Raw genomic sequence first — 13330 nt, forward strand, 5'->3', positions numbered from 1 at the left:
TTGTCCTTGCGATAGTTTGCTGAGAATGATGGTTTCCAGCTTCATTCATGTCCCTACAAAGGACATGAACTCATCATTTTTTATGGCTACGTATTATTCCATGGTGTATATGTGCCACATTTTCTTAATCCAGTCTATCATTGGTGGACATTTGGGTTGGTTCCAAGTCTTTGCTATTGTGAATAGTGCCACCATAAACATACATGTGCATGTGTCTTTATAGCAGCATGACTTATAATCCTTTGGGTATATTAATGGGATGAGATGTATCCAGGTTACTACTATACGTGCCTCTAGTTGATTGCTTTCTGCCTGCTGTATAGAATTTCACAGTATTTATCTATGACACTTTAGTTCTCCCTTCTGCTTGGTGGACACCTAGTTTACCTCCAATTTCTTTCTAAAATGAACACTGCTATGATGAACACCCTCATATAAATCTACCATGATTTAATGTCTCTAGGGTTTATGAACAAAATGGGATTGCCAGGAGAAAGGGTGTATGCATTCATACTTGAACTGAGCATTGATTGCCAGATGGCTCTTCAGAATGGCTGTGCAAGTCTCTATTCCTACCAGCAGCACTGAAGAATTCCTATTTCCTCACATCCCTCTTTCCAGAATATGATTTTATCTCATATTATAATACTTGCCAATATAATGGGTATAAAGTAGTATTCTACTGTTTTAATTAATGTTTCTGTAATTACTAATGAAATTAAGCATCTCATATGCCAGCCATTCAGCTCTTGCACTCACTCTTAGGAGTTTCTTATATGACCTTTCAGAGATAAGTTAAACATATACAATCATATTTGCAAATCTAATGAAAAAATAGTGTAATTGTCACTATACATTGCCCTTTAAGTGCTGCTTTATCTGAGTCCCACAGATTTGGACATGTGTTGCTTTCATTATCATTCAGTATTTTATATTTTAAGAATTCTTGGCTGGGCGCGGTGGCTCACGCCTGTAATCCCAGCACTTTGGGAGGCCGAGGCGGGTGGATCACAAGGTCAGGAGATCGAGACCATCCTGGCTAACATGGTGAAACCCCGTCTGTACTAAAAAACAAAAAATTAGCTGGGCGTGGTGGCGGGCGCCTGTAGTCCCAGCTACTCGGGAAGCTGAGGCAGGAGAATGGTGTAAACCCGGGAGGCGGAGCTTGCAGTGAGCCGAGATCACGCCACTGCACTCCAGCCTGGGCAACAGAGTGAGACTCTGTCTCAAAAAAAAAAAGAATTCTCTTTAGCCCTAAAATAATGAAGTAGTATGTTTTTTCTTTCCAGTCGTATGGGATTTTTTTAGAGCTAGTATTTTGTTATTATTGATTTAATGTAATTTGATTAAATAAAATTATTGGAATAATACTCATTCTTTGAAATTTATTGAGACTCCTTGTGGTATAGTACAGAGTAGATTTTTGTGATTTTCCCATATATACTTAGAAAGAATGTGTATTCTCTACTTGTTGAGCTGTTCTTTATAACTTTGACTATTTTTGTCTCCTTAAACTATCAGTTACTTTCAGCAGTGTGTCAAAATTTCCAACTACCATTACAGTGTCATGCATCATTTAATAAGGAGGGTACGTTCTGAGAAATGAGTGCCGATTTTGCTGTTGTGAAATCATCATAAAGTATACTTACATAAACCTAGATGGTATAGCCTGCTACACACCTAGGCTATATGGTATAGCCTGTTGCTCCCAGGCTACAAACCTGTACAGCATGTTATTGTGCTGAATACTGTAGGCAATTGTAACACAAGGGTAAGTATTGTGTATCTAAACATATCTAGACGTAGAAAAGATACAGTAAAAAAAAAAAAGATAAAAAATGGAATACCGGTATAAAGTACTTATCATGAATGGATTGTATAAGACTGGAAGTTGCTGTGGGTGAATCAGCGAATGATGAGTGAATGTGAAGGCCTAAGACATTGCTGTATACTACCAGATACTTTATAAACACTGTACACTTGTGCTATACTAAATTTATTAAAAAGTATTTTTCCTTCTTCAATAATAAATTAACCTTAGCTTACTGTAACTTTTTACTTTATAAGACTTTTAATTTTGAGCTGCCATCTTGCATCCCCATGTGTGTCCACCTAATCTCAGCTGGTGGTCCACCCAAGACCCCCGAGCACCAACCCTAGCCCCCCACGTGGCCCCTTGTCCGCTCCGAGAAGATGAAACAAACAATTATGAGCCAGGAAAAACTTGCCAAACTGCAGGCACAAGTGTGCATTGGTGGGAAAGGAATGGCTCACAGAAAGAAGAAGGTGGTTCATAGAACAGCCACAGCAGATGATAAAAAAACTTCAGTTCTCCTTAAAGAAGTTAGAGGTAAACAATATCCCTGGTATTGAAGAGGTGAATATGTTTACAAACCAGGGAACAGTGATCCACTTTAACAACAGAGATGGCAGCAAACACTTTCACCATTACAGGCCATGCTGAGACAAAGCAGCTGATGGAAATGCTACCCAGCATCTTAAACCAGCTTGGTGCAGACTGACTAGTTTAAGGAGACTGGCTGAAGCTCTGTCCAAACAGTCTGTGAATAGAAAAGCACCACTTGCTACTGGAGAGGATGACGATGAAGTTCCAGATCTTGTGGAGAATTTTGATGAGGCTTCCAAGAATGAGGCAAACTGAATTGAGTCAACTTCTGAAGATAAAACTTGAAGAAGTTACTGGGAGCTGCTATTTTATATTATGACTGCTTTTTAAGAAATTTTTGTTTATGGATCTGATAAAATCTAGATCTGTAATATTTTTAAGCCCAAGCTCCTTGGACACTGCAGCTCTTTTCAGTTTTTGCTTATACACAATTCATTCTTTGCAGCTAATTAAGCTGAAGAATCCTGGGAATCAAGTTTGAAACAAAGGTTAATAAAGTTCTTTGCCTAGTATACAAAAAAAAAAGAAAGATTTTTAATTTTTTTAACTTTTTGACTCTTGTAATACCACTTAGCTTACAAGTGGTATTATGAGTGAATGTGAAGGCCTAAGACTTATGCAGCTGTACAAAAATATTTTTTCCTTATATTCTTATTCTATAAGCTTTATTAAAACTTTTTTTACTTTTAAAATTTTTTGGTAAGAATGAAGACACACACACACATGCGCATGCGCACGCATCTAGGCCTACAGAGGGTCAGGATCATCAATATCGCTGTCTTTCACCTCCACATCTTGTCCCACTGGAAGGCCTTCGGGGCAGTAACAGTCATGGAGCTGTCATGTCGTATAACAGTGCCTTCTGCTAGAATCCCTCCTGAAGGACCTGCCTGAGGACGTTTTACAATGAGCCTTTTTCTTTTGTAAATAGAAGGAACAAACTTGAAAATAATTATTAAAAGCATAGTATAGTAAATACACAAACCAGTACCATTTATTATGATCAGGTATTATGTACTGTACCTAATTGTATGTGCTATACTTTTATACGACTGGCAGTGCAGTAGGTTTTTTACATCAGTATCACCACAAACATGTAAGTAATGCCTGCATGTAGACGTTATGATGGCTACATCACTAGGATGTAGGAATTTTTCAGTTCCATTTTAATTTTATGGGACCATTGTCCTGTATGTGGTGTGCTGTTGACTATAACAGCATTACATGGTGCATGACTATATTGATTTATCTGTTTCTCAACATAGGCCTCTGTATTAGTTCTTTTTCATGCTGCTGATAAAGACATACCCAAAATTGGGAACAAAAAGAGGTTTAATTGGACTTAACAGATCCGCATGGCTGGGGAGGCCTCAGAATCATGGCGGGAGACAAAAGGCAAAAGGTACTTCTTACATGGTGGTGGCAAGAATGAGGAAGAAGCAGAAGGGGAAACCCCTGATAAACCCATCAGATCTCATGAGACTTTTTCACTGTTACAAGAATAGCACAGGAAAGACCAGCCCCCATGATTCAGTTACTGTCCCCTGGGTGTGGGAATTCTGGTAGCTACAATTCAATTTGAGATTTGGCTGGGGAAACTGCCAAACCATATCAGCTTCTTAATTTTTGCTTGTGTTTTGAGGCCATGAAATATATACAGAATATTTCGTAATTGGTGATACAATTGATTATCATCATTCATGGGTTCTGTATTTACGGATATGCCTATGTCTCCTTGCTAAAATTGATTTGTAACCTCAAAATCAATACAGTGCTTTTGTGGTCACTAGTAGACATGTGGAGAGTGATCTACTACTTTTGAGTCTCCCAACACACATGTTGCCACCTCAGACCAAATAAGGCCACACTCTCCCTTCTTGTTTTAAACAAGTATTCTTTTCATAGTCTATTTGGTGCCTGAATGCCTGCTGTAGGTAACCAATCTCTTTAGTTTCTGGTTTATCTTTCCTGCATTTTTTATGTACAAAGTAGATACATACATATGAATTTCATATATCTTCTTCTTTATTATATAGAGGGTGGCATACTACAGCTACTCTTGCACTTTTTATTTTTTTTAAGAGACAGAGTCTCACTCTGTCACCAAAGTTGGAGTGCAGTGGCACCATCATGATCATAGCTCACTACAGCCTCAAACTCCTCGCCTCAAGGGATCCTCCTGCCTCAGCCTCCTGAATAGCTGGGACTACAGGCTACCACCATATCTGGCTAATTTTTAAATGTTTTGTAGAGATGGGGTCTTGCTGTATTGCACAGGTTGTTCTTACTCCTGGTCTCAAGCGATCCTCCTGCCTTAGCCTCCTAAAGCACCGGGATTGCATTTGTGAGCCATTGTGCCCAGCCATACTTTGCTTTTTTCATCTAAAAATATATCCTGGAAATAACTCTAAATCAGTTTATAGAGATCTTTCTCATCCTTGTGCTTTATTGTATGAGCACATCATAGCTTAGCCTCTCTCCTGTGTATGGTCATTTAGGTTGTTCCTAATATTTTACTATTACACACGTGCTACAGCCTTGTGCATATTTATTTTCATATTGTTGGAAGTGTATCTTCAGGGTAGATTCCTAGAAGTGGGTCAAAAGTTAAATGAATGTGTAGTTTCGTCAGTTTGGCCAAATTTTTTTTACTATGCAAATTATATTATTATTATTATTATTATTATTGTTATTATTTTTGGGATGAGTTTCGCTGTCACCCAGCGAACCACTGGAGTGCAGTGGCGTGATCTCGGCTTACTGCAACCTCTACCTCCCAGGTTAAAGCGAGTCTCCTGCCTCAGCCTCCCGAGTAGCTGGGATTCCAGGCACCTGCCACCACGCCTAGCAAATGTTTGTATTTTTAATAGAGAAGAGGTTTTACCATGTTGGCCAGGCTGGTCCCAAGCTCCTGACTTCAGGTGATCTGCCTGCCTCGGCCTCCCAAAGTGCTGGGATTGCAAGCGTGAGCCACTGTGCCTGGCCTATTTTCATTTTTGTGTGGTCAGATTTACCCATCTTTTATTTTATTGCCTCTGGATTTTTAGTCATTATTTACACAGTTCTTACCTACACCAATTTTGACCTATACACCAGGCTTAAGAAGAACTCACTCATGTTTTCTTCTAGAACTTGTGTGGTTCTTCCTTTTTACATTTAGATTGCTCATCCTTTTGTTGCTTATTGTACCTTGTGTGAGATGTGGATCTAACTTTATCTTTTTTTTTTTTTTAAATGGCAACCACTTGTCCCAGAGCCATTTATTTAAAAGTTCATCATTATTACTGTGATTTGAGATGCCACCTTTATTATTTACCAAATTTTTATAGGTACTTTCGCACATTTCTTGTTAAATTTATTCCTATGTCTTTAGGCCTCTTTGTTGCTGTTACAAATGGGGATTTCTCCACCATGATGTTCTGTTGATTGTTTCTGTATAAAAGGTCTATTTTTTTTGTTTGTTTTGAGACAGAGTTTTGCTCTTGTTGCCCAGACTGGAGTGCAGTGGCGTGATCTCGGCTATGGCAACCTCCGCTTCCCGGGTTCAAGCGATTCTCATGCCTCAGCCTCCTGAGTAGCTGGGGTTACAGGCATGTGCCACCACGCCCAGCTGATTTTGTATTTTTAGTAGAGACGGGGTTTCTCCATGTTGGTCAGGGTAGTCTCGAACTCCCGACCTCCGGTGATCTGCCTGCCTCGGCCTCCCAAAGTGCTGAGATTACAGGTATGAGCCACTGCACCTGGCCCTTTTTTTTTTTTTTTTTTTTTTTTAAAGATGGAGTCCCCCTATTGTTACTCAGGTTGGCCTTGAACTCCTGGGCTCAAGTGAGCCCCCCTGCCTTAGCCTCCTGAGTAGCTGGAACCATATGTGTGCCACTGTGCCACAGGGCTATTGATTTTGTATATTAATTTTATATCCTGCTAGTTTACTGAATTATTTTATTATTTGAGTTAATTTTATCATTGATTTTGGGGGGGTTATATCTGCAAATAGAGATAGTTTTATTTTTTCTTAACCCATTCTTAACCCTCTAATTGAGGTATAATCCCATTGGCTAATACCCTTACACCAGTTTTGAACGGTAGCAGAGATAGTAAATATTCTTGCCTTGTTCCTGGTCTTAGTGAAAATGCCTTTAGTGTTTTGGAATTAAATAAAATACAGGTTTTAGGACTAATATATATGTGTGAGTGGCTTTCTGAGAGAGTTCTAGATATTTAGATAGAACATGAGAACAGAGATTCGAGGAGATTTCTATGAAGGCTACTCTATACTCTGTCAAATTCTAGGACAGTAAGTATATCACGTTCAGAAGGTTTCATTTTTCAATTTGGGATAACAATGAGATATGCCATTACAGCAAGTCATTTGAATTATATAAATTGTGTTTATGCATTATAATGGTCACAAAGAAAATTTTATGCTTGAATTTGTCTTGTAGTGTGTGCTGTATTTATGGAGTTTAAAGATTAATCATCCCAAAACATTGTTTCTGCTTCGGGGAAATCATGAATGCAGGCATCTTACAGACTATTTCACCTTCAAACAGGAATGTAAGTATAATCACTCCTCTAGAACCTTTTTAGTTACCCTTTAACCTGTCCTAAGTAAATCAAACATAAAGAAAAAAGAAACTAATGGAATTCAAATGCTTCCTGTCCTGTTGTTATTTTTTTTCACCTGCAAAGAACTAAGATTCTATCTTCTAAGACATTTATTTTGAATATAACTTTTGGGTTCCCCCTTGTGTATAAAATAAATAATTTGGGATATTTGGAAAGCATAGAGAAGTCTAAAGAAGATAAAAATGTCCATAATCAGGTTGCAGTGAGCTGAGATCACACCACTCTACTCCAGCCTGGGCGTCAAAGCAAGATTCCGTCTCAAAAAATAAAATAAAATGAAAGTGTCCATAATCATGCCACTTAGAGGTAATCACTGTTATCACACTATTTGAAATGTGGTCTTCCATTCTTTTTTATTATTATGAAATAGTTCAGGTATATATATATCTGTATATATTTTAAAAATAAAATTGGGCTCATACGTACTGTTTAATACATTTCTGTTTCACCTACTATAGTAGCATTTTTTCCATATCATTAAGTATTTTTGACAACATGGTCTGTAAGCGTTATTTTAATTTTTTAAAAGTATTCCATCTTACGAACACACAATTATATATGTAGCTAATTTAGTAACAATCATAGGATATTTAGGTTGTTTCTAACTGTAACTACTACTGTAATAGTAAAAATAAGTTTAATATAAAAGTAGAATTATTGGCCGGGCGCAGTGGCTCACGCCTGTAATCCCAGCACTTTGGGAGGCCGAGGCAGGTGGATCACAAGGTCAGGAGTTCAAGACCAGCCTGGCCAACATGGTAAAACCCCTGTCTCTACTCAAAATACAAAAATTAGCCGGGTGTGGTCATGCGTGCCTGTAATCCCAGCTACTCAAGAGGCTGAGGCAGGAGAATGGCTTGAACCCAGAAGACAGAGGTTGTGGTGAGATCCTGCCACTGTACTCCAGCCTGGGCAACAGAGTGAGACTCCGACTCAGAAAAAAAAAATAGAATTATTTTGAAAGTCAAAACATTACTAGCTGATTTAAAAAAACAGATAACAGTGGGAGGCTGAGGCTAGACGATCCCTTCAGCCCAGGAGTTCTACACCAGCCTTGGCAATACAGCGAGACTCCATCTCAAAAAAAAAAAAACTCATAGATTTCCTTGACTAGCATCTAGTACTCATAATTGGCTGCTCACTAACAAACAGTATGATGCTGACTATGTTGGGGATGTTTGGGAGATCCTGCCCCAGGGCATTTGCCTTTTTAGTTCTTTTCCCAGATCTCTATCTGCTTATAAGACATACATTCTATTTCATTCATGTCATTTATTCCGAGATTTTCTCCTCTGGTTGCTTTTCTAAATCATAATCTCATCATTTTACCCTCATACCCTGTTTCTTTTCATAGTGTTTATCAACACCTGAGATTTATGTATATTTATTTGTTGACTGTCTTTCTCTGCCACCAGAATGTAAGCTCCATGCTAGCAGGGGTATGTTTTGTTCACTGTTGTTTTCCCCAACACCCACAACAGTATTAATTGCTCATAGAAGTTGCTTATTAAATACTGGTTGAGTTCATTTCAATGAATGAGCATCTGTGATTTGTATCTTTAGAACAAACTCTCGAAAAAGAATTTCTGGGTTAGAGGGCACGCACATTTTAAAGACTTTTGGCATACTCTAAAGTAGTCTTCCAGAAAATATGTATATTGGGTTATATGCCAAAAAAATTTTTTATTTTTATGATGAAAGTACTGAAATAAAAGCAAAATTTTACCTGTTTTGACTTCTAAAATGTTAGCATATTCTCTATAAAATAAGGAAGCTAAACTAAGTATCTTGGGTCCCATCTGGCTCTAAAATCTACCCCTTTTAACGAAACCTGAATATATAAATATACTTTAGTGTTCATATGGTTGATATTTTGATCATGGATTTCATTTTGTATCTTATTCAGATTTTTCTGCAGATTATTATCTTAGAAGAATATATTATAAAATATTTAAACTTTTATTCCAAAAATAATTTTCAAAGTTAAAAAAACTTTTACATTTGTTTTCAGAGACTCAAAGTTTATTAATCTGCCACAGATCCCTTTACTGATAGGTAGATTGCTATTTATAGTGTTTCATATGCTCATGTGAATTCTTGCTACCAGTATCTTCTTACATTGGAGATGGTAGTCGTAATGACAACCTCCCTCCTAGTAGAGCCTCAAAGAAAAGGTCTTTGTTATGAAAAGAAATTTTAGAGGATAATCACTTCTTAAAAAGTCCCTCTGTCAAAAGTCAGCTACAAGAGGGCAAGACACAAATCCTTCCAGCCCTTGGTGACTTACTGGAGTAAACACTTTAAATCAGCAGCTAATTACCAGGAAGTTTTAAATCTACTGTTGGTGGATGTTTAAATTGGTGTAGGTTGAGCATGGTGGCTCATGCCTGTAATCCCAGTACTTCTGGAGGCTGAGGTGAGTGGATCACTTGAGCCCAAGAGTTCAAGACCAGCCTGGTCAACATGTTGAAATCCCATCTCTACAAAAAAAAACACAAAAAATTAGCTGTGGATAGAGGCACTTACCTATAGTCCCAGCTACTCGGGAGGCTGATTGAGGTGGGAGGATCACCTGAGCTCAGGAGTTTACGGCTATAGTGAGCTGTGATCACCACTACACTCCAGCCTGGGAGACAGAGTGAGACCCTGTTCTCAACAACAACAAAGATGTGAGGTATTTGAAGAGCAATTTTGTAATATATTTATAAATTTTAAATGCATATCCCCTTGATCTAGCAATTTCATTTGTAGGAATTTATTATGCAGATTGTATTACTTTTTAAATGCTGCATAAAAAATTATCACAAATTTAGTGGCTTAAAAGAACACATTTATTATCTCATAGTTATTGTAGGTCAGAAGTCCAGGCCACAGTGTGGCTAGATTCTCTGTATAGGATCTCACTGAAATCAAGGTGTTGCCAGGGTTTCAGTTCTCATCTGGGGCTTAGGGTCTTTATCCAAGGTCACTTGTTGGCAGTCCTTGTAACTGTAGGATTAAGGTCCCTGTTGTCCTGTTAGTTGTTGACCAGGGATGACTCTTAGCTTCTGGATACTGCTTGCAGTTTGGCAACATGTCGCCTCCAGTGGTAGTTCCCAATATGAATGTTTGCTTTTTTCCAGGCCTGCCTGAATGCATCTCTCTGACCTTCTCTTCTGTGATCAGCTAGCTGGAAAAAAAACCCTCATCAGTTTTTGAAAGGCTCACCTTAGGTCAGGCATGGTGGCTCATGCCTATAATTTCAGCACTTTGGATGCCAAAGGGGAGAGGATCACTTGAGGCCAGGAGTTCAAGACCAGCCTGGGCAACATAGTGAGACCTCCTCTCTACCAAAAAGAAAATTAAAAAATTAGAATTCAGTCAGCCTGCATGGTGGCACAAGCCTGTAGTCCCGGCCACTTAAGAAGCTGAGACTGAAGGATAGATTGAGCCCGGGTGTTTGCGATTACAGTGGGCTATGATTGTGCCACTGCACTCTAGCCTGGGTGACAGAGTGAGACCCTGTCCCTAAAAATAAATAAATAAGTAAATAAATGTTCACCTGATTAGATCAGGCCCTCCCAAGATAATCTTTCTTTTGCCATATAATGGGACAAAATAATGGGAGTCTCATCATACTTACAGTTTTCATCCACTGAAAGAAGAGTGGATTATACAAAGATGTAGGTCAGTGCGGGTCGTTTTAGAATTCGTCTACCACACAGATATACTCACAAAAAGATAGTAAAATATGGATGCTTAAGGATGTTCACTGCAGTGTTAATTATAACAACAACAACAAAAAGGTAATCAAAATGTCAACAAGACAGTGATGAAATAAGTGATAATATGCTTTTGAACAATGGAATGCTAGGCAGCTATTGAAAGACCAAGGTGGCCAGGTGCAGTGGCTCATGCCCATAATCCTGCACTTTGGGAGGCCAAGATGGGGGCATTGCTTGAGCCCAGGAGTTCAAGACTAACTTGGGCAACACAGTAAGACTCTTTCTCTACAAAAAATTTTAAAAATTAGCTGAGTGTGGTGGCATGTGCCTATAGTTGCAGCTACTTGGGAGGCTGAGGCAGGAGGATTGCATGAGCCCAGGAATTCAACGCTGCAGTCAGCTATGATCACCACACTCCAGCCTGGGTGACAGAGCAAGACTCTGTCTCCAAAAACAAAAGACAGACAGACCAAGGTAGACCCATAATATGCACTGATATGGAGAGATGCTAAGATATTTTATAAGCCATTTGCAGAGCATGTAAATGGTCATCTCCTTTGTAAATTAAAAATATATAATGTACAGAAGAAATCATTAATAGTGGGAGGTTGGGTTAGGAGGACTTAAGAGTTTTTTGTTTTTTTGTTTTTTTTTTGTTTTTTTTTTTAGATGCGGTGTTGGCATGTTGCCCAGGCTAGTCTCAAACTCATGCAATCCTCCAGCCTTAGCCTCCTAAATAGCTGGGACTATAAGTGCATGCCATCGCGTATGGCTTACTTTTAATTTTATATACTCTCTAGTATTGTTTGAATTATTTTTTACCACCACTATGTACTACTTTTGTAATTATTATTATTTTTCAAATTGGTAATTTAAAAATTACCCAGTTGGGGCCCAAGCATTTGAAAAGCTTTGTAAACACCCAGGGTAGTTCAGCTGTGTGCTGCTGGTTAAGAATGACGGCTCCGGAGTCTTTAGGAAGCTTCTACCATCTGTCGTTTGGGAACCACTTCACCAAATACAAAAATTGGAAATATTTTATATTATTTTTCTAAACCAAACTTTGGGGTATTCCTTAACACCTTCATTTCTTACCTGGGAAAATTAAATAATGTGTATCGGTTAACAAATGCCCTGGAATGTAATACTCAATAAAAGCTAATTTTATGAATTAGGAGTAGATACGTAGTGAAGAAAGCTGCCTATGGCTGCCTTTGTTTTGAATTAAGTTTCAGAGGTTTTTTTAGGTGACATTTTTCTTAATTATTCTTCTGTCTTATCAGAATTTTTTTAATTTTTGATTTCTATGGGTATATAGTAGGTGTATGTATTTATGGGATACTTGAGATATTTTGATACAGGAATGCAACGTGTAATAATAACATCAGGGATTTTTTTGACAGACTATTTTTAGAAGATGGAACAATAGGTCCTGGAAACATTTTAAGTATCTCCTTTTGCCCAGAATTTCTTACCTCAGGTTTTTATTTGCTTTTCACATGATTTAACTGTAGTTAAACTTGATGGCTTTCTTTTTCTCCTATCTACCAAGATAGTCCTTCTTTTTTATTATAATGCTGCATCTGAAATGTAAATAAATCTTGGAACAAGCACACAAATTCACGTATAAGTTTAAAATTTTATTCCTGTATAAGAAGAGAGCATGTGTGTGGCTCTGCATGGGTGTTTTTACTGATAAGCTGATCTCTCTTCAGTGGCCACTGTGGCTTCTAGAATTAGCATCTTATCATTAGTAAGGGAGGCTTAGTTCCAGATTGTGCAGCTGTAATCTTGTTCATGTTTTCAAGAGGGAGGTGGGTGAAGGCTTTTCTTGTATCAATCTTAAATTGCTTTATAATGCAGAGATTTTTAAAAAAATATTCCTTTCTTTATGGAAAAGTATATTTTTTTTTCCTTTTTAAAAAAATTGATGTATAATAGTTGTACGTATTTTTGAGGTACATGTGATATTTTTACTATATGTATACAATGTATAATTATTATCAAGTCAGGGTAACTGCAGTATCCATTGCCTCAAACATTTATTTTTTCTTTGTCTAACAGTTAAACAAAATTTATTTTTTTAAGAGACAGGGTTTCATTCTGTTGTCCAGGCTTGAGTGCAATTGTGTAATCATAGCTCGCTGCAACTTTGAACTCCTGGGCTTAAGTGATTCTCTTGCCTCAGCCTCCCGAGTAGCTGGGACTGTAGGTGTGTACCACCATGCCTGGCTAATTTTTAAACTTTTTGTAGAGACTGAGTCTCACTTACGTTGCCAAGGCTGATCTTGAACTCCCCAAACGATCCTCCCGCCGTAGCCTCCTAGAGTGCTGAGATTACAGGTGTGAGCTGCCATGTATAGCCCCTAACAGTTAATTTTTGACATATCATTTGTTTTTGCAAAAATATTTCTTCATTGTTACGTACTTAGAAAGCAAGAAACATGGTGCTTGCCTGCCTGCCTGCCTGTCTTCCTTCCCTCCCTCCCTCCCTTCCTTCCTATATAGCTGGGACTATATAGCTGGGACTCCCTCCCTTCCCTCCTCCCTCCTCCTCCCTCCTTCCTTCCTTCCTTCCTTCCTTCCTTCCTTC

General features: G+C 38.2%; 1 protein-coding gene and 1 pseudogene across 4 annotated transcripts in view; both read left to right on the top strand.

Moving 5' to 3' along the window:
- Nucleotides 1-13330, top strand: part of PPP3CC (protein phosphatase 3 catalytic subunit gamma) — a 108304-nt gene that overhangs the window by 54326 nt on the left and 40648 nt on the right. For all 3 annotated transcript variants that reach the window (XM_030816952.1, XM_030816953.1, XM_030816954.1), the window contains exon 4: nucleotides 6850-6961. In XM_030816952.1, the coding sequence (XP_030672812.1) occupies nucleotides 6850-6961 (112 nt within the window). The remainder of the gene's footprint in view (nucleotides 1-6849; nucleotides 6962-13330) is intronic.
- Nucleotides 1815-2921, top strand: LOC100598837 (annotated as a pseudogene). Its single transcript, XR_178604.3, has one exon. The product of XR_178604.3 is annotated as a transcription factor BTF3 pseudogene (transcript).

Source organism: Nomascus leucogenys, chromosome 8, assembly GCF_006542625.1.
Source record: "Nomascus leucogenys isolate Asia chromosome 8, Asia_NLE_v1, whole genome shotgun sequence".
NCBI classification, from domain to species: Eukaryota; Metazoa; Chordata; class Mammalia; order Primates; family Hylobatidae; genus Nomascus; species Nomascus leucogenys.